The 21,027-nt window shown below is 47.9% G+C and overlaps 1 protein-coding gene across 1 annotated transcript; it reads right to left on the bottom strand.

The window, feature by feature from the left end:
- Positions 1 to 76: 76 nt before the first annotated feature.
- Positions 77 to 17,983, bottom strand: EIF4A3 (eukaryotic translation initiation factor 4A3). Its single transcript, XM_061573766.1, has 12 exons — positions 17,784 to 17,983; positions 10,506 to 10,578; positions 9,793 to 9,859; positions 9,300 to 9,362; positions 8,402 to 8,534; positions 8,049 to 8,129; positions 5,960 to 6,101; positions 5,224 to 5,362; positions 4,618 to 4,733; positions 3,641 to 3,748; positions 2,367 to 2,494; positions 77 to 1,592 (listed from the first exon to the last, which is right to left on the bottom strand). Exons 1-12 carry the CDS (start codon positions 17,935 to 17,937, stop codon positions 1,576 to 1,578), a joined length of 1,221 nt encoding a protein of 406 aa, XP_061429750.1. The 5' UTR covers positions 17,938 to 17,983; the 3' UTR covers positions 77 to 1,575.
- Between the last annotated feature and the right edge of the window lie 3,044 nt (positions 17,984 to 21,027).

Genomic DNA, 21,027 nt, shown 5'->3' with positions numbered 1-21,027 from the left:
CGAGTTGGGAGACCTTTTAATTACTGATGCATCATATCCTGCATGCAATGGGCAAAACACACACGCGAGCCACATGATGGATAACAAAATGACATGTTTATTACAAGGTATTATTTTCAAGAGAAGGAATTCTTACGTGGGTTAGAAATTCCATTTATGGTAACGCTGGGCCTAAAACCAGTCCACGCGGTTTAATATAAAAGTGAAATCTCCACGAGGCCAAGACAGATTTTTTTACGTTACTGGCCACTGATGTGAATCAGTGCGGTGGTGGTGGCAAGGATGGTGATGGTGGCGAGGTTGGCATGGATGGTGATGGTGGTGGTGATGGCGGCTGGATGTGCACATTTCTCGGGTTATTATTATTTCAGTGGCGTGATCGGGGGCGAGGCCGGCTTCACCCAGAGTTCGCGGGAACGGGTTTTGTCGATAGTGTGCATCCCCCGACGTTGCCCTCGTTCGCGAGCGTGTTAATCGACGTGTTCCACATTGCTCCCGTGAGCACGCGTGTTTTACATTGCTCTCAGCGAAAGTGGCTTATCGATGGGTCGTACCGAATTGTTCTCGTCTGCGAGAGCGTGATCGTCCGCTGCGTGTTACTTCACCGATCTTGGTCTGCCAATGAGCTCTCTCGCTCAGGCTGCGCCCTGTGAAGGCATCGGCCTCGTATATTTGACAACTGCATTGCCCGTGTGCGCGCGTCCTCGTTGGCCCCGCCGAGACAGTTGTCTGTGTGGGCGTCTTCTGCCATCTCCCGCGGCGCGCCTTCACACGGAGCGCGTCGTGTGCTCTACGATGCCGCGGTGTCGGTGTGGGCGTGTGCTCCCTCCGCCGATGGCGCGCTGTCTGCGTGGGACTGCGATGCCAACACCGAGGCCTCGGGGGAGCGACGCAGTCCTGTCACATTAAAGCTCATGTTGTCGACACCCAAAACTGCGACGATGAAGGTGTTGTGTGTTTTGACAACTGATGGTCGTGGCGAGTGTTGTTAACGACGAAGGTGGTGGTGTTGAGGACAATTGAGTTCTCAGGGCGGTGCCGAGTCACGATATTGACGATGATGCCGAGAGCCGATGATGGTGTAGCGATGATGGGTTGTGAGTGTTGCTGGCGACGGTGCAACACGCCCACAGTGTTAACCCAGCTACACCGAGACGTGAACACATCGTTATCTCACGACGAGGGGCCCCCCAAATGCCTGACCAGAGCGACACCCACCCCACCCAACACCACACACAAACACATCGGGCAACAGAGGCTAGGAGTTGTGCATGTGGAATTCTGGCTTGTGACACCGTGCTGCTGCCTAACAATTTCTCATCTACATTCCATGTTTGCATCCTCGGCCAATGCACACGTGGCGAGGCAGTTGGACTGAATGTCTACTGAACGACACAGAGCCAAGTGGAGACCCCCAGATGGCCCCCCTAAAATGTAAAAACAAGACAGACAAACCAAACGAAAACGAACGCGCTGGGCAGATGCGGGCGCTGCCAAGAGGGGTCGGGGATTAGCGAGCGAGCGGAGGGACGATTCTGATGGCCCAGCGCCACCGCCGCCGATGGAACGCTCTTCTTAGATGAGATCGGCCACTGTGGAGAAGAACAGAACAAATGTGGGATTTAGCAAGTGGTGTGTATGTAGTACGTATGTGGTATGAATGCTGAACTTCTTTTGTGCCGTTACGCAGCCAACCGTGCTAATCGGAGGTGCGGGGGGGGGGGGCGAAGGACAACAAACTAAACACAAAAAGTAGTTCTAAAGAAATTAGTTCTCAATCAATAGATTTAAAACTGCATCACCCTAATATCGGAAGAGCATGTGACGGTTTGTCCGATGGACTTGCAACCCAGAGTTACACCGGTTCCATCTCCCTGCACGGCAGTTGCAGGTTCATGAAAGTGACCCCCACCCCAGGCCTCTACCCAACCAGCCGTATGAGTTCACCACAGACAGGAGGTCGTGTCTGGTGGGGTGAAGTGTGGGTACTCACACCTCTTCCTAGATGTATGCCGGGTGGAAGAGTAGGCCAAGTAACCGATCGAGGGGCTCTCTTGAGCTTCCTTAAGTGGAGGCCTTTGCGCCGGCAGCGGCGTATGAAATGTATTGCAGGGCTGCACCTTTACCCAAGTGCGGGCGCATCCCAAAGCAACGTCCCGACCTCGCACAAATCGTCTTATTTACGTCGTCTGTCCTGCACGTTACGTCTCGTCGTAGTGCCTGACCAGCACGGTGAAGTACGGTCAAACGACGTCTACGAGCGACACGGCGTGGGCGGGGAGGTGGGGGGACTTCATCCAGCAGCGGAGAGCGACTAACGGGCCTTCAACGGCAGCGTCGGCAGGCGCCCCCCCCCCCCCCCTTACCGTTCATGGGCATCTCGTCGATCTGCGTCGAGTAGTACTGCTCGATGTCGCGCAAGATGCGGATGTCGTCGTTCTTCACGAAGTTGATGGCCACACCTTTGCGGCCGTAGCGGCCCGATCGGCCAATCCTGCGGGCGGAAAGCACCGTCGGGTTTTCGTTAAAAAAATATTTCACGAGTGGAGGTCACGGCGCCGAGCCAGCACCGGCGTGTTGGAGAGCCAAGCCACAACATTCACAATCTGATCGTGCGACGTTTCGTCAGTGATTACAACCGGCATCATCAGACGGGCAGCCAGATTTGTGTCCGCCTGATGATGTTAGTTGTAATTGCTGGCAAAACTTCGCACTCACATTGTAAATGTTGTGGATTTGCTCTCTAACACACCCGTGTGCTGTACTAGTAACTAATTGGCACGTTCTGTTTATGTGACAAACCTTACTAATTGGCTGTATCAGGTGATGGTGGGTTTGACACATTTATTTTTAAGTGATCTAAGCCAAAAAAACCTATATATTGGATGTACTATGAACATTTTTTTTATTTTACCAGGTAAGCTCCACGGAGCTATTTATCTATTTTTCAGAAGTGACCTGGATATTACAAATGACAGCTCAACAAAGTGGCTTAGCATCATCATCATCGTGTGGAAATTTGTAGCAGCCAAATACTCTGAACGCATGTTGCCTTTAAATGCGGAAACACCGGAGGACCCGGAGGAAAATCCACGCCACCACGGGGAGAGAACATTCAGGCGCTCATATACAGGCATCAGGGTTGGGATCGAACCCACAACCGCCTGTGTACCAGGCAAGGAAGATCACATCCCCTAGCCACCGTGTTGCCGCCCTGTGATTTAGCCGCGTTCTCAAGTCTGGCGAGTTGATCGACGGTCTAAGGCCGCTCACCAACAACTGCAGGAAAAAAACCTCCATAGCATTGTGTTTGATTGTCGACCTAATTGGGCTAAATTCCAGCTGATAATTAAACAACGGATTAATAGAGATTTACATAAATCGTCACGTCGCCTATGAAACCTGCTTGTTGTCCTGGCTTGCAATGAGGACCACTCTGTGGGGACGTCAGCGGTGGCTGTCCTATGCATAAACACGCTCCCCGCCATAGGAATGTGGAATTTCCGACACTGCCTTAGGGCTGTCAAATGCGAGATGTGAACCAATTTCCAAATGCTCATCGACTTTAATCTTTGCGCAGTGAATCACTGCGCGTGTTGTGCAGGAGTACGCGACGGCGAGGCGCTGCCGGGACGGGTACCTGTGGATGTAGAGCTCGCGGTTGTTGGGGAGGTCGTAGTTGATGATGAGGGAGACCTGGGGCACGTCGAGACCGCGGGCCCACACATCCGTGGAGATCAGCACACGGCTGCACGCACGCAGACGTACAGATGCACGCGGGGACAAACGCAGACACATGCGTATAGCAGCAGCAGCAGCCGCCATTCACCACGAAGTGGCAATCACGCCTCCAAAACGATTGCGCCAGGCAAGGTGCGCTTTGAGTCCACGTAATGCCGTCGAAGGCTCGCGAGCAGGTCAGAGGTGTTATGGGCTAACTGCCTGAGATGACTGACAGATGCACCAGCTGTGCTCCCCACTCTGCCAACATGCAAACACACGTACACACAGATGCACGTGACGTGAACACATGCACGCACAAACAAATACACGCACACACACGCACGCATAGGACGCACAGGCACACACACACACACACGCGGTACACACAGACACACGCCAACGCACTAACACCAATGCCTCGTGGGAACACAATCCAGCGCTGTCTCACAACACAAACTCATTTCTTCAGAAGTGATTTTTCTGTTTAGTTTATTGTCCTGCCACCCCCGCACCTCCGAGATGAGCACGGTTGGCTACGTACGACGCCAACGAAGTTCAACGTACGTACGAGAAACCCCCCCGAGCTCATCGGATCAGGTGAAGTCGAGCAGTGCCCAGGCCTGGCGGGCAGCGCTTGGCTGAGCCATCATCAGCTTGACGCTCGCTGGGCGGCGGGGCAGGGGAGCAAGGGGGGGGCAGCGGGGGGGGGGGGGTTGGTGGGGGGAGGAGAAGACGCGGGGTAGTTGTGGGGGGGTGGGGGAGCGGTGGGGGGGGGTGGGGGAGCGGTGGGGGGGGGAGCGGGGGAGCAGGGGCGGGGCAGTGGGGGGGGAGTGGTGGGGGGGAGCAGAGGCGGGGGGGTTGTGGGGGGGGGGAGCAGGGGGCGGGGCACCTCACCTGGCACCGGAGCGGAACTCCTTCATGATGGTGTCGCGCTCCTTCTGTGGCATGTCCCCGTGCATGCTGGAGACCGTGAAGTTCGCCTCGCGCATCTTCTCCGTCAGCCAGTCCACCTGCGCCATGCGGTGGCGGGGAGCGGGGGAAGAGGATTAAACCATTGCAATAGTGATGAGGGGAGGGGGGGGTATAAAAACATTTACCATGGGAAATGGATCCCTCAAATTTCTACCCTCCAATCCACTAACAAAACATAAGCTCCCTTAACAGACTGGCTTGCTGCCTTGTTGGTTGTTATTATGATCAAGTCGCTAATCTTCTCTTTTCACGTTCAGGTGGTCAAGCCAGGTAACAGCGATGTTTTGACCCCGTATTTTGTAGGTAATTCTTTCAGCATTGGGATGTCTGGCCACAATACCAGTGAGATTGTGTAGTTTGTTTTTTAGCTATGTGCGTAAACCCATGCAGGAACAGGGGGAGAAGGGACAAACCGGACGCAGGAAGGCGCCCCAATCGGGAATCGACGTGCACGCAAGACAAGCACGTCACCCGCTGCGCCACCCTGCCGCCCAGTGCATCATCGCTTGAAGGGGGGGGGGAAGGCACCTTGCGCTTGGTGTTGCAGAAGATGACGGCCTGGGTGATGGTGAGCGTGTCATAGAGGTCGCACAGGGTGTCGAACTTCCACTCCTCGCGCTCCACGGCCACGAAGAACTGCTTGATACCCTCCAGGGTCAACTCGTCACTTGAGGCGCACAAACACCACACGCGTGCCACGTCAGTGTGGGGGCGGGGGGGGGGGGGGGACCCCCGGCGGCGTCACAAATGCACGGCCCCTTTGTCAATCCACTGCTGGATGAAGGCCTCCCCACGCAGTAGTCGGTTGCGTGGGGGGTTGCCCGGCAGTGCTACACCCGCGCTGGTAATGCGGACAAATGAGGCGACGGGCAAGGCGGACGATACAAACAGCACGGAACATGCGGGACAGACAATGCAAGGCAGAACCTAAGGGACAGGCTAGGCACACCTCACAAGGTAGAACACGACACAAAAGGGATAGACACACCTATCCCCTTTGAATGAACACAAGAGACCGCTCTGCCGATGGTGTGGCTTGGGCAGCATGGGCCAGGAGGGCAATGGGCCTCCCCCCCCCACTCCCCCCTGTCCCCAATTCCGCTGCCTCTTGGTCGCCCGGCACTTGGGCCCTTCCAGCCCGAGGGGGCCCTGGCGTGGGCGCACCGCCTGCACACTGAGCTACGCCACTGCCCCCCACCCACCCACCCACCCCACCCTCCCACCCCACCCACCCCTCCCACGTGCGATTCGCGCTATGCCCTACCGTTTGACCAGGATGCGGATGGGGTCCGTCATGAACTTGTTCGTCATCTCCAGGATCTCGTGCGGCAGCGTGGCGCTGATGAGGCACACCTGCGTCGCCGGGGGCAGGTAGCGGTACACGTCGTAGATCTGCTCCTTGAAGCCTGCCAAGGCAACAAAACGATACGTCGGCGACGCGGCACGGCCGAAACTCCGGCAGACCACCCCAGGGGGTTACCGCCGTCTGCTTCACAGCGGACGTTAAAGATCCGGTGCGACGCCATCGGGAACACAGAGTAAGCCACCGTGTGTGCCGGCGTCACGGTCCAAGTTTGAAAAACAATTCGGCCGCAAATGACTCAATTGGGATGACCCAGAGCAAGCATCGCTGGCAGGTGCCGAGTCTCTGTGCCACACCGTGACAGCTGTCACTGGGGGGGGGGTCTCGTTTTGAATGTTTACTACTGGCAGGGCGGCTGGCGGCAGCGGTGACGCTCGTGCCTCACAGCAAGCAGCGCCTGGGTTGGGTTCCCGACTCGGGCACCTTGCTGTGTGGAATGTAAATGTCCTCTCCCTGTTCTGCGCGAGTTTCTTCTAGGTTCTCTGGTTTCCACCCATAAAAAAACCCCACAGAATTTGACAACAGCTCATCGCGTGACCGCTGTCTTCCCAACCCGTCTGTGGTTCAGCTGGACATCTGTGAAAAAGAGCTTGATAGCTCATCGGATTCCTCCAGTATAATTTAATTTTCTGATTGCGAATGTTTGAGGCGAGATGTTGATGTAAGGGCGAAGTGGAGTCGCCGAGGCATTTGAGCGTCGTTCAAAACGCTCGCTCACACACACATCACTGGCTTCCTCTTCAAATTGACAATTGATTTTCAAGGTCTGCCGACTCCTTTAATTATTCTGCTCGTTTGCCCAGGAGAGCCTCATGACTCCTTTAAAGTAATCACGTATGTCTCCCCCAGGACTCACGTTCACACACGGCACCAGGAACTCCGGTTAACAACCCATTGTGACCTCACGTAAGATGTGGAGCACCCTCATACGACAGTTATTAGGCGGGCTAATAAAACTAGGGTTGAGCCACGACAAATTCAAATACAATTGATTTGGGTGAAATTTCGATTTCAAGCTTTCGTGACTGCAGGGATTCATCTTCTTGGTTCTTTCGGTAAAGTCATCACGTAGAAGGGAAATAATAAAATAATAATAATAAAACTTTGTTAAATATAAGAAATGTGTATTTTATTATGTTTTATTTTTATTATTTTATTATTTCCCTTCTACATGACTTTACCGAAAGAACCAAGAAGATGATTTGGGTTAATTAGGGTTACGGTTGAGTTAAACAAATAAAATTAACTATAAACTATTTGTATTTTACCAGGTAAGGCCCATTGAGCTACACAGCTCTTTTTCAGAAACGACCTGACCGCAAATGATAGCTCAACGAAGTGGCTTATCATCACGTAGAAATTTTAAGCAAACAAATACTCTAAATGCATTTTCTTAAATGTCGAAGGAAAAAGCGGAGGACCCGGAGAAAAATCCACACGACTACAGAGAGAACATGCAAACTCTAAATAGACAAAAGCATCAGGGTCGGGATCGAACACACGGCATCCTGTATATTAAGCAAGGTAGTTAACATCTCACCACTGTAGCGCCGGGGGCGAGATGTTAACGGAGGTAAGGCATCGAATGTTAGCCAAGGTAAAGAATCGAACAAGTACGTAGCACAGTGCACGAGCCACTATACCGCTGTTCACCAAGCAAATAAACGCCAACACTGACAATATCGTAATAAATATGATCGTAACGCCTGGGTGAGGTGTCCCAGTGTTCCCTTGCGTGCGTGTCAAGGAGTGCGAGTCGGAGCGTGCGAGTGAGCGTGCGAGTGTTTTCAGTTTTTTTTCCTTCAGTTTTCAGTTTCATTTATTAGGATTTACCCTGTGAGCCATTCGGCTCTTGATTTGGGTGCAACCGCAACAAACAATAAAATTACAAGATACACCTAAACTTCATTGGACACAAATCTAAACATCACAAACATAAGCGATGAAATCCTACGGAAAAAGTGAGCGTGCGAGTGAGCGAGCCGCCCACCTTTGTTGAGCATCTCGTCCGCTTCGTCCAAAACCAGCATCTTTATCGCACGCGTACGCAGATTCCTGCGACGGATCATGTCTGTGAAAAAAAGTCACCAACATCGCACATGTGTTGGTCACAAGCGTGAGCACAAATAACACGGAACTCCGAGCTGCGTAAAAACACAAGTCTCGTTTACGTGGTGCGACCCGGATAAAAAATAGACAGGGATAGCGCGAAACAAACGCAAATCACAGTTATATTTAACGCAGCAAAGCGGTGGGCAGCACAAAGGGGGGTAAAAGGCGCAAGAAACACGCTTCCGGATGAAAACGCAGCCGCGATCGACGTAACGGCGTGGGGCGACGTACCGAAGACCCGGCCCGGTGTGCCGGCCACGACGTGCTGCCCGTAGTCCAGCTTGCGGATGTCCTCGCCCACGTTGGTGCCGCCGATGCAGGAGTGGCACTGAACGCTCATGTAGTCTCCCAGCGCCTTCAGCACCTGGCGGGCGGCGCAAGGGGCGACGCGTGACCGAGTGAGACACTCCTCGAAGCCGCGCGAGTCCACACTATTTTACTAAAACTATTTTTATTTTAACCAGGAAAGGTCCCGCTGAGCTGTAGAGCTCTTTGTCAGAAGCGACCTGGCCACGGATGTCGGCTCAACCAAGTGGCTTATCACGTGGAAATGTATAGCAGCAAAACACTCTCAACGCACGTTAATTCTAAATGTGGAGGGAAAAACCGGAGGACCCGCAGAAAAATCCACGCAACCACGGGGAGAGGACATGCAAGCTCCAAATATACAGCAGGCGTTATGGTCGTGATCAATCCATGCCCTCCTGTATACCACCTGCAGACATTGGTGACCGAGCTGAGACCATCAACTCACTATGCTTGAGAAACGAGTCTATGCAAGTCTATGGGTTTCTATAGGAGTCTGTGGATTCCTACATAAGTCTACAGGTTGCCTATGCAAGTTGCTCGTGATTAGGGAGGACATTAATAAGGAATAATAATATAGAGCCGGTGGTCTAAAACAAGGCTGTGTGGTGATGTCATGTGATGAATGCAAGGCGTGATGGGAGCCCCAAAACGACAAGGCTCCACTTGGTAACATCTCAAAAATGCACTTACAACTGCCACGTTATTCCCCCTTTATTAAGTTTCCCAACTACAATCGTGTTCAAATTATTTGCGTACAACAGTTGGTGTTGACAACTATCGGCAGGTCACATGCGTGTTAATCGCACGTAGCAATTTGTACCTTCTGTATTTGTGTGGCCAACTCTCTTGTTGGAGACAAGATGAGGGCTTGGGTTTCCCGGACCTGTAACACACACACACACACACAAATAATCATCACGAGTCACTCTATAACCACCATTACCACTATCAGTATGACGGCTATCGCCACCGCGAACATCACTATTATAAACATTAATATTAACTCCACATTCACCATCATTACCAGCGCTATTGTCTTCACTGTTATCATAACCATAACTACTTTTGTCATAATAAATGTAATCATCACTAACGGTATAATTCTCCGCACTGTTACCATCTTGCCTGTTATCATACTTGCTGTCATTATCACCGCGGTGATTATTAGCACAATCGTCTGCACGGCGTTTAAGAGTATTTGGCTGCCGCTATAGATTTCCACACGACGATAAGCCACTTCGTTGAGCTATCATTTGTGGCCAGGTCGCTTCTGAAATAGAGCTGCACAACAACTCTTCAATCGGGTCTCTCACCTGAGTGTCCAGGCACTGGAGCACCGACACGCAGAAGGTCGCCGTTTTCCCCGTACCGGACTGAGACCTGCGCACGGCGGGTGGGTGAGATAGAGTCGTCGTCGTTACATCTCTCGTGTGGGTTGTGATTCGTCTGTGATCCATGTGTGGATTGTGGTCCTTTAATCTGCACGCGAGTTGTGATTGGTCTGCGATACGCGCGCACGTGGATTGTGAGTGTCGTGTGATGTGTGTGGATTGTGACTCGATTGATGTGTGTGGATTGTGAGTGTCGTGTGTGGTGTGTGTGTGGATTGTGAGTGTCGTGTGTGGTGTGTGTGTGGATTGTGAGTGTCGTGTGTGGTGTGTGGATTGTGAGTGTCGTGTGTGCGGCTTGTGAGTGTCGTGTGTTGTGTGTGTGGATTGTGAGTGTCGTGTGTGGTGTGTGTGTGGATTGTGAGTGTCGTGTGTGCGGCTTGTGAGTGTCGTGTGTTGTGTGTGTGGATTGTGAGTGTCGTGTGTGGTGTGTGTGGATTGTGAGTGTTGTGTGTGTGGATTGTGTGTGATGTGTGTGGATTGTGAGTGTCGTGTGTGGTGTGTGTGATGTTTGTGATGTGTGTGATGTGTGTGATGTGTGTGATGTGTGATGTGTGTGATGTGTGTGATGTGTGTGATGTGTGCGGCTTGCGAGTGGGTCTACACGGAGAGCGATTGTTCCGAGTGGGCGAACGCACTGTGCGATGACGTCACGGCCCTTGATGATCTGCTTGATGGCTCGCTGCTGGATCGCCGAGGGCTTCTCAAAACCTGAAACACACAACGTGCCGCTCTTGTCACTCACTCGTCACGCTCTCATTGGTACATCGCAGTTGTGTGTTAACAGATGCAACTTTCAGCGAAGGTTGTTCGTTTCGGATTTTTGAGCATTATTGGTAATCAAATGTGATAGCTTTGCTGTATGTGATTGTACCAGCTTTTATTATTGTGTGTATATTTATTCATGGTGGTTTGGCCTGTACTCGTCTCCTGTTTGAGCCTCAAGACTTTATCTGGGCAAAACAAACCCCCAAATGTATTCATATACGGTGGTTTGTTCTGTGCAGTCAGTCGTGACTGGGCTGAGTTCTAAAAACTCTCGGCGCACACAAGCCCAGCTGCATCACGTGTGCATGGAATCCGGATTCAGACCCAGGGTCTCGACAGTCAGCTCAGGGTCCCATGCCACGGCCAATATGTACCCCCAGACAAGACGTCAGGGGGCTTAGATTTGAACTTGGAACCTCAGTAGTTACTGCCATAATATGAAGTAACACAATTACTATAAAAGACAGCACCGTGCTCACACCCCACGGATCTTCCTTGTAAAGTAGCCGGGAAAATGGATAAACGGGACCATCCGCGTAACCTACCAACATAAACTCTCAATAGTGTAATACTAGTGATGGTATCACTCACTCTTCTTTGTTGGTCGAGGCCACATATTGAACTCAGAACAACGGGTTAAGTTGTGCGCTAACCAATGCACCACAGCTCCACCAGTATCGTATACAAAACTAACAGTGAATTCTTACAAGCCCCAACAAGTCCCACCGGACAAACTGGTCACAATATCCGTTTATTTATCAGCAGTGATGATTATCAATCCACTGCTGGATGAAGGCTTCTCTAAGTCTCGCGGTGGCGTTCTACCTCCACCCGAGTTCATGCCATCGCTCGCGCCGTCAGACGCACGCGTTCCATTTCATTGCAACGCTACAATGAACACCATCACCGACACAACTTCACCACCAATGTGTTCAAATGAGCGCACTCAGTTTTACCATCAACACGATCACGACCACTCTCAGATTTATCACCTTCGATTACCACAGTTGGCTACGTATGGTGGGAAAGAAGTTTAACGCACATTACTGTAATTAACATGAACACTCAGCTTTACCATGAACACGGGCGCACTTTAAACGTCACCACTATTCTACTAACACAATCTTTAACACACTTTCACCATGAACTCAAGGTCACCACTTCTCTACTAACACAATCTTTAACACACTTTCACCACGAACTCAACGTCACCACTACTCTACTAACACAATCTTTAACACACTTTCACCATGAACTCAACTTCACCACTACTCTACTAACACAATCTTTAACACACTTTCACCATGAACTCAACGTCACCACTACTCTACTAACACAATCTTTAACACACTTTCACCATGAACTCAACGTCACCACTACTCTACTAACACAATCTTTAACACACTTTCACCATGAACTCAACGTCACCACTACTCTACTAACACAATCTTTAACACACTTTTACCACGAACTCAACGTCACCACTACTCTACTAACGCAATCTTTAACACACTTTCACCACGAACTCAACTTCACCACTTCTCTACTAACACAATCTTTAACACACTTTTACCACGAACTCAACGTCACCACTACTCTACTAACACAATCTTTAACACACTTTTACCACGAACTCAACGTCACCACTACTCTACTAACACAATCTTTAACACACTTTTACCACGAACTCAACGTCACCACTACTCTACTAACACAATCTTTAACACACTTTCACCACGAACTCAACGTCACCACTACTCTACTAACACAATCTTTAACACACTTTCACCATGAACTCAACGTCACCACTACTCTACTAACACAATCTTTAACACACTTTCACCATGAACTCAACGTCACCACTACTCTACTAACGCAATCTTTAACACACTTTCACCATGAACTCAACGTCACCACTACTCTACTAACGCAATCTTTAACACACTTTCACCATGAACTCAACGTCACCACTACTCTACTAACGCAATCTTTAACACACTTTCACCATGAACTCAACGTCACCACTACTCTACTAACGCAATCTTTAACACACTTTCACCACGAACTCAACTTCACCACTACTCTACTAACACAATCTTTAACACACTTTCACCATGAACTCAACGTCACCACTACTCTACTAACACAATCTTTAACACACTTTCACCATGAACCCAACTTCACCACTACTCTACTAACACAATCTTTAACACACTTTCACCACGAACTCAACGTCACCACTACTCTACTAACACAATCTTTAACACACTTTTACCACGAACTCAACGTCACCACTACTCTACTAACGCAATCTTTAACACACTTTCACCACGAACTCAACGTCACCACTACTCTACTAACACAATCTTTAACACACTTTTACCACGAACTCAACGTCACCACTACTCTACTAACGCAATCTTTAACACACTTTCACCATGAACTCAACGTCACCACTTCTCTACTAACACAATCTTTAACACACTTTCACCACGAACTCAACGTCACCACTACTCTACTAACGCAATCTTTAACACACTTTCACCATGAACTCAACGTCACCATTGCTCTACTAACACAATCTTTAACACACTTTCACCACGAACTCAACGTCACCACTACTCTACTAACGCAATCTTTAACACACTTTCACCATGAACTCAACGTCACCACTTCTCTACTAACACAATCTTTAACACACTTTCACCATGAACTCAACGTCACCACTACTCTACTAACACAATCTTTAACACACTTTCACCATGAACTCAACGTCACCACTACTCTACTAACACAATCTTTAACACACTTTCACCATGAACCCAACTTCACCACTACTCTACTAACACAATCTTTAACACACTTTCACCATGAACTCAACGTCACCACTACTCTACTAACACAATCTTTAACACACTTTCACCATGAACTCAACGTCACCACTACTCTACTAACACAATCTTTAACACACTTTCACCATGAACCCAACTTCACCACTACTCTACTAACACAATCTTTAACACACTTTCACCATGAACTCAACGTCACCACTTCTCTACTAACACAATCTTTAACACACTTTCACCATGAACTCAACGTCACCACTACTCTACTAACACAATCTTTAACACACTTTCACCATGAACTCAACGTCACCACTACTCTACTAACACAATCTTTAACACACTTTCACCATGAACCCAACTTCACCACTACTCTACTAACACAATCTTTAACACACTTTCACCATGAACTCAACGTCACCACTACTCTACTAACACAATCTTTAACACACTTTCACCATGAACTCAACGTCACCACTTCTCTACTAACACAATCTTTAACACACTTTCACCATGAACCCAACTTCACCACTACTCTACTAACACAATCTTTAACACACTTTCACCATGAACTCAACGTCACCACTTCTCTGCTAACACAATCTTTAACACACTTTCACCATGAACTCAACGTCACCACTACTCTACTAACACAATCTTTAACACACTTTCACCATGAACTCAACGTCACCACTACTCTACTAACGCAATCTTTAACACACTTTCACCATGAACTCAACTTCACCACTACTCTACTAACACAATCTTTAACACACTTTCACCATGAACTCAACGTCACCACTACTCTACTAACGCAATCTTTAACACACTTTCACCATGAACTCAACGTCACCACTACTCTACTAACACAATCTTTAACACACTTTCACCATGAACTCAACGTCACCACTACTCTACTAACACAATCTTTAACACACTTTCACCATGAACTCAACGTCACCACTACTCTACTAACACAATCTTTAACACACTTTCACCATGAACTCAACGTCACCACTACTCTACTAACGCAATCTTTAACACACTTTCACCATGAACTCAACGTCACCACTACTCTACTAACACAATCTTTAACACACTTTCACCATGAACTCAACGTCACCACTACTCTACTAACACAATCTTTAACACACTTTCACCATGAACTCAACGTCACCACTACTCTACTAACACAATCTTTAACACACTTTCACCATGAACTCAACGTCACCACTACTCTACTAACGCAATCTTTAACACACTTTCACCACGAACTCAACGTCACCACTACTCTACTAACACAATCTTTAACACACTTTCACCATGAACTCAACGTCACCACTACTCTACTAACACAATCTTTAACACACTTTCACCATGAACTCAACGTCACCACTACTCTACTAACACAATCTTTAACACACTTTCACCACGAACTCAACGTCACCACTATTCTACTAACACAATCTTTAACACACTTTCACCACGAACTCAACGTCACCACTACTCTACTAACACAATCTTTAACACACTTTCACCACGAACTCAACGTCACCACTACTCTACTAACACAATCTTTAACACACTTTCACCATGAACTCAACGTCACCACTACTCTACTAACGCAATCTTTAACACACTTTCACCACGAACTCAACGTCACCACTACTCTACTAACACAATCTTTAACACACTTTCACCATGAACTCAACTTCACCACTACTCTACTAACGCAATCTTTAACACACTTTCACCATGAACTCAACGTCACCACTACTCTACTAACGCAATCTTTAACACACTTTCACCATGAACTCAACGTCACCACTACTCTACTAACGCAATCTTTAACACACTTTCACCATGAACTCAACGTCACCACTACTCTACTAACGCAATCTTTAACACACTTTCACCATGAACTCAACGTCACCACTACTCTACTAACACAATCTTTAACACACTTTCACCATGAACTCAACGTCACCACTACTCTACTAACGCAATCTTTAACACACTTTCACCATGAACTCAACGTCACCACTACTCTACTAACGCAATCTTTAACACACTTTCACCATGAACTCAACGTCACCACTACTCTACTAACACAATCTTTAACACACTTTCACCATGAACTCAACTTCACCACTACTCTACTAACGCAATCTTTAACACACTTTCACCATGAACTCAACGTCACCACTACTCTACTAACGCAATCTTTAACACACTTTCACCATGAACTCAAGTCACCACTACTCTACTAACGCAATCTTTAACACACTTTCACCATGAACTCAACGTCACCACTACTCTACTAACGCAATCTTTAACAACACTTTCACCATGAACTCAACGTCACCACTACTCTACTAACACAATCTTTAACACACTTTCACCATGAACTCAACGTCACCACTACTCTACTAACGCAATCTTTAACACACTTTCACCATGAACTCAACGTCACCACTAATCTACTAACGCCAATCTTTAACACACTTTCACCATGAACTCAACGTCACCACTACTCTATACACTAATCTTTAACACACTTTCACCATGAACTCAACGTCACCACTATACTCTACTAACGCAATCTTTAACACACTTTCACATGAACTCAACGTCACCACTACTCTACTAACGCAATCTTTAACACACTTTCACCATGAACTCAACGTCACCACTACTCTACTAACGCAATCTTTAACACACTTTCACCATGAACTCAACGTCACCACTACTCTACTAACGCAATCTTTAACACACTTTCACCATGAACTCAACGTCACCACTACTCTACTAACACAATCTTTAACACACTTTCACCACGAACTCAACGTCACCACTACTCTACTAACGCAATCTTTAACACACTTTCACCACGAACTCAACGTCACCACTACTCTACTAACGCAATCTTTAACACACTTTCACCACGAACTCAACGTCACCACTACTCTACTAACGCAATCTTTAACACACTTTCACCATGAACTCAACGTCACCACTACTCTACTAACACAATCTTTAACACACTTTCACCACGAACTCAACGTCACCACTACTCTACTAACGCAATCTTTAACACACTTTCACCACGAACTCAACGTCACCACTACTCTACTAACGCAATCTTTAACACACTTTCACCATGAACTCAACGTCACCACTACTCTACTAACGCAATCTTTAACACACTTTCACCACGAACTCAACGTCACCACTACTCTACTAACGCAATCTTTAACACACTTTCACCACGAACTCAACGTCACCACTACTCTACTAACGCAATCTTTAACACACTTTCACCACGAACTCAACGTCACCACTACTCTACTAACGCAATCTTTAACACACTTTCACCATGAACTCAACGTCACCACTACTCTACTAACACAATCTTTAACACACTTTCACCACGAACTCAACGTCACCACTACTCTACTAACGCAATCTTTAACACACTTTCAACATTAACTTAACCACTACTCTACTAACACAATCTTTAACACACTTTCACCACGAACTCAACGTCACCACTACTCTACTAACGCAATCTTTAACACACTTTCACCATGAACTCAACTTCACCACTACTCTACTAACACAATCTTTAACACACTTTCAACATTAACTTAACCACTACTCTACTAACACAATCTTTAACATTCTCTAAACGTGACCACTACTCTACTAATTCCGTCACAGTTCCTATGATTGCTTTTTCATTGCTTTCATGGCTTTATTTTGGTGATTTCGAAAAGTGTATTGGTTTAGCCATGTTTGTTTGTTGTAGTACAGAGTTAGACTGATGGCCTTAATCTAAGCTGTCTTGTGGTTGTTGTTGTTGTTTGACTTGCATCCCACTGGGATTTTTGCACACAGCGTTGGTGTACGGTGTTTTTTCTGCAATATTTTTGCTGTCTTTTCTTGGATTTTCTGTTTGCACTTAGTCACATATTCACTTTAAGATGTTTTTTTGTTCATGTTTTTGTTTTTTGTTTGTTGCGGTTGCACCCGATTCAAGAGCTGAATGGCTCACAGGGCTATACCTAATAAATGAACTTGAAAACTTGAAACTTGAAAACACAATCTTTAACACACTTTCACCATGAACTCAACGTCACCACTACTCTACTAACACAATCTTTAACACACTTTCACCATTAAACAAACGACACCGCGTTTCGCCGCTAACACGACAACATCCCGCAGCCTCGGCCCACGCTAGGCGAGACGAGGCCTAGGCAACGCCGCCAAGGCCTGACCTGGCCCGCCGCGCCGCCCCTTTACCGTAGGCGTAGATGCCACGCAGCAGGTCCTCGCGCAGCCCCATGGAGTCGAAGGTGGGCGTCACGTCCACCTCCTCGCTCGTCTCGAACTCGATCTTGGAGAAGTCCTCCTCGAGCACGCGGCGCGGTCTCGCTGGGGCTGCCATCGCTGCCATCACTGCTGCTGCCTCCTCCCTCAAAGACGACGACAGAGGCGCGCACTGCGCATGCGCGGGGTTAACGCTTTACGGCAGGCGGTGTCGCAAAGTTGTCGCACGCGGTGGAGGGGGGGGTGATCACGACGGTGACGTCACGGCGCGCGAGGTCGAGAGCGGAAGTCGCGTCACCGGCGCCGTGTCGCCATCTTGATTAGTTCAACGGGGAGTTCCGCCGCATTATTTATTTAATAAAACGCGTCCGCTATTTGATTATTTATTTATACTGCGGGAGGAATCCGATGAGCGATAAACGCTGTTTTTTTTAAATCCTTTATATTAAGTTCGCGTGCTTGCTTGCTTACGACCGTGAAAATCTTTCGGTCGTTTTTTAACCCACTTCCCGTGATCCAATCGAGCTGACATTTTGCACACAGACTCGTTGTGCGAGACAATTAATGTTCCTGAAATTTTTTTTTCCAAAATTTTACACTGTTTAGGGAAAACAAATTAAATATTTAATTACCAATTGCTTAATACTGGCAGACAATCATCTGACCCATAGGTGGCAGCCATCTTAAGCCAGAGGACGAGAGGACTCTAGCCGCCACGCATATAAAGGATTTATAGTGAAAAACTTTGTTTTTACGGGTTATACTTGTTAAATCCTTTATATTAAGTTCACTTGCTTGCTTAGGACCGTGCAAATCTTTCGGTCGTTTTTTAACCCACTTCCCGTGATCCAATCGAGCTGACATTTTTCACACAGACTCGTTGTGCGTGACAATTAATGTTCGTGAAATTTTTTTTCCAAAATTGTACACTGTTTAGGGAAAACAAATTAAATATGTAATTACCAATTGCTTAATACTGGCAGACAATCATCTGACCCATAGGTGGCAGCCATCTCAAGCCAGCGGACGAGAGGACTCTAGCCGCCCCGATGCCACGCATATAAAGGATTTATAGTGAAAAACTTTGTTTTTACGGGTTTACTTGTTACAGATGTCCAGTCGGGGCACGGGGGTAAGAACGTTAACAGCAACAAACAGTGCAAGAACACGATAGGAGTGCAAAGTACAATAAAGGCTAACAACAACAACAATCGCCATTCGCCACTAAGTGGCGGTGACGTCACCACGACGCTTGTGCCAGGCTAGGTGCACGATGAGGCCACGTTAAGTGTCGAACGCCCGCTGGCAGGAGGTCACGGGGCAGACCCAGGTGCCACGGGTCGACTGACTGAGACGAGTGGCCGACGCACACAACAACACAACAACAACACCATAACAACACAAACACAACAACACAAACACACAAAACAAACACACAACACAAACACACAACAACACACACACAACAAAAACACAAACACAACATAACAACGCAAACACAACACACAACGCAAACACAACAACAACATAACAACACCACAAATACAACAACACAAACACACAACCACACAAACAACAACACAAACACACAACACAACAACAACCACAACTGCACCATACCCATTCTACCAGGCAAAGCCCACTGAGGTCTTCACTTGTTTTTCAAACGCGACCACCTGCCCACCACAAGTGACGGCTCAACAAAGGCGGTTTATCGCTTGGACATTTAAAGCAGAAAAATCATCCCGATAGTCTAAGTTGTAAATGTTGTTGTGGGTTCACTCTCCAAACACACAGCCGCTGAGTGCAGAACGAGTCACGAATTGACGTGTACACGCGTTTCATGCGCTCCGTGTGACGTGTACACGCGTTTCATGTGCTCTTTGTGACGTGTACACGCGTTTCATGTGACGTGTACACACGTAGTCTAAGTTGTAAATGTTGTTGTGGGTTCACTCTCCCGACACACATCTGGTGAGTGCAGAACGAGTCACGAATTGGCCACGTTTTGTTTACGCGACAAACTTTACTCATTGGCCGCGTGTCGGGTGGTGGCGGGTTCAACGACACATTCATATTTACACGACCTCCATTATGGGTCGTTTAAAGTAAAAAAAAATTTAACCCGTAAAAACAAAGTTTTTCACTATAAATCCTTTATATGCGTGGCGGCTAGAGTCCTCTCGTCCTCTGGCTTGAGATGGCTGCCACCTATGGGTCAGATGATTGCCTGCCACCATTAATCAATTGGTAATTAGATATAATTAATTTTTTCCTAAAAAGTGTAAAATTTTGTTACAAAAATTTCACGAAAATAAATTGTCACGCACAACGAGTCTGTGTGCAAAATGTCAGCTCGATTGGATCACGGGAAGTGGGTTAAAAAACGACCGAAAGATTTGCACAGTCGTAAGCGCGCAAGCAAGCAAGTGAACTTAATATAAAGCATTTTAAAAAGTATCGAGCTGAAGTTCGTGAACGAGACACAGTCCCGAGCGCCACCGTTGTGTAAAGGCTGCCGGTGACGGCTGTCAGTCGCCTGCGACCCAGCGCCTGTGAAGGCAGCGGCGAAGGTTGGTGGATCACACACAGATGGTGAGAGACTCAATTTCTCCCCGTGGGCGTCGAGGAGGAGCCGCGTGCCCTGGCTCGCCAGGAGAAGGCGGCACCGCAAAGTGCGCTACGGCCTCCACTTGTTCAATCTGCATGGGATAGAGCGTCGTCGCCCCCTCGTGCGTGTGGGTTTTCTCCGGGTGCCCCAGTTTCCTCTCGCGTGTAAACACCCAGTGGGCCGATACGAGAGGAAGATGAGACGTGGACATGAAGATTGCAACATCCTGTCGGAGACTCGCAAAGTGACGCGGTCACTTACTCGCTGGAATGTTAATCTTTATAGATTTTGCCGCCGTGATTTTTGACGTAATTTCAAGACGTCGTATATAACCACCGAATGCGGTTTGCGAGGATCGTTCGTCAGCTTGCTGGTAGCTGATGGAAAAAAAGCGCATGATACGCATGTACACGTCACAATGAGCGCATGAAACGCGTGTACACGTCACAATGAGCGAATGACACGCGTGTACACGTCACAATGAGCGCATGACACACGTGTACACGTCACAATGAGCGCATGACACACGTGTACACGTCACAATGAGCGCATGACACGCATGTACACGTCACAAAGAGCACATGACACGCGCGTACACGTCACAAG

Source organism: Lethenteron reissneri, chromosome 53 (assembly GCF_015708825.2).
Source record: "Lethenteron reissneri isolate LAM-NWPU_2019-01 chromosome 53, ASM1570882v1, whole genome shotgun sequence".
Lineage (NCBI taxonomy): Eukaryota > Metazoa > Chordata > Hyperoartia > Petromyzontiformes > Petromyzontidae > Lethenteron > Lethenteron reissneri.
This window is presented reverse-complemented; position numbering and strand designations above follow the sequence as displayed.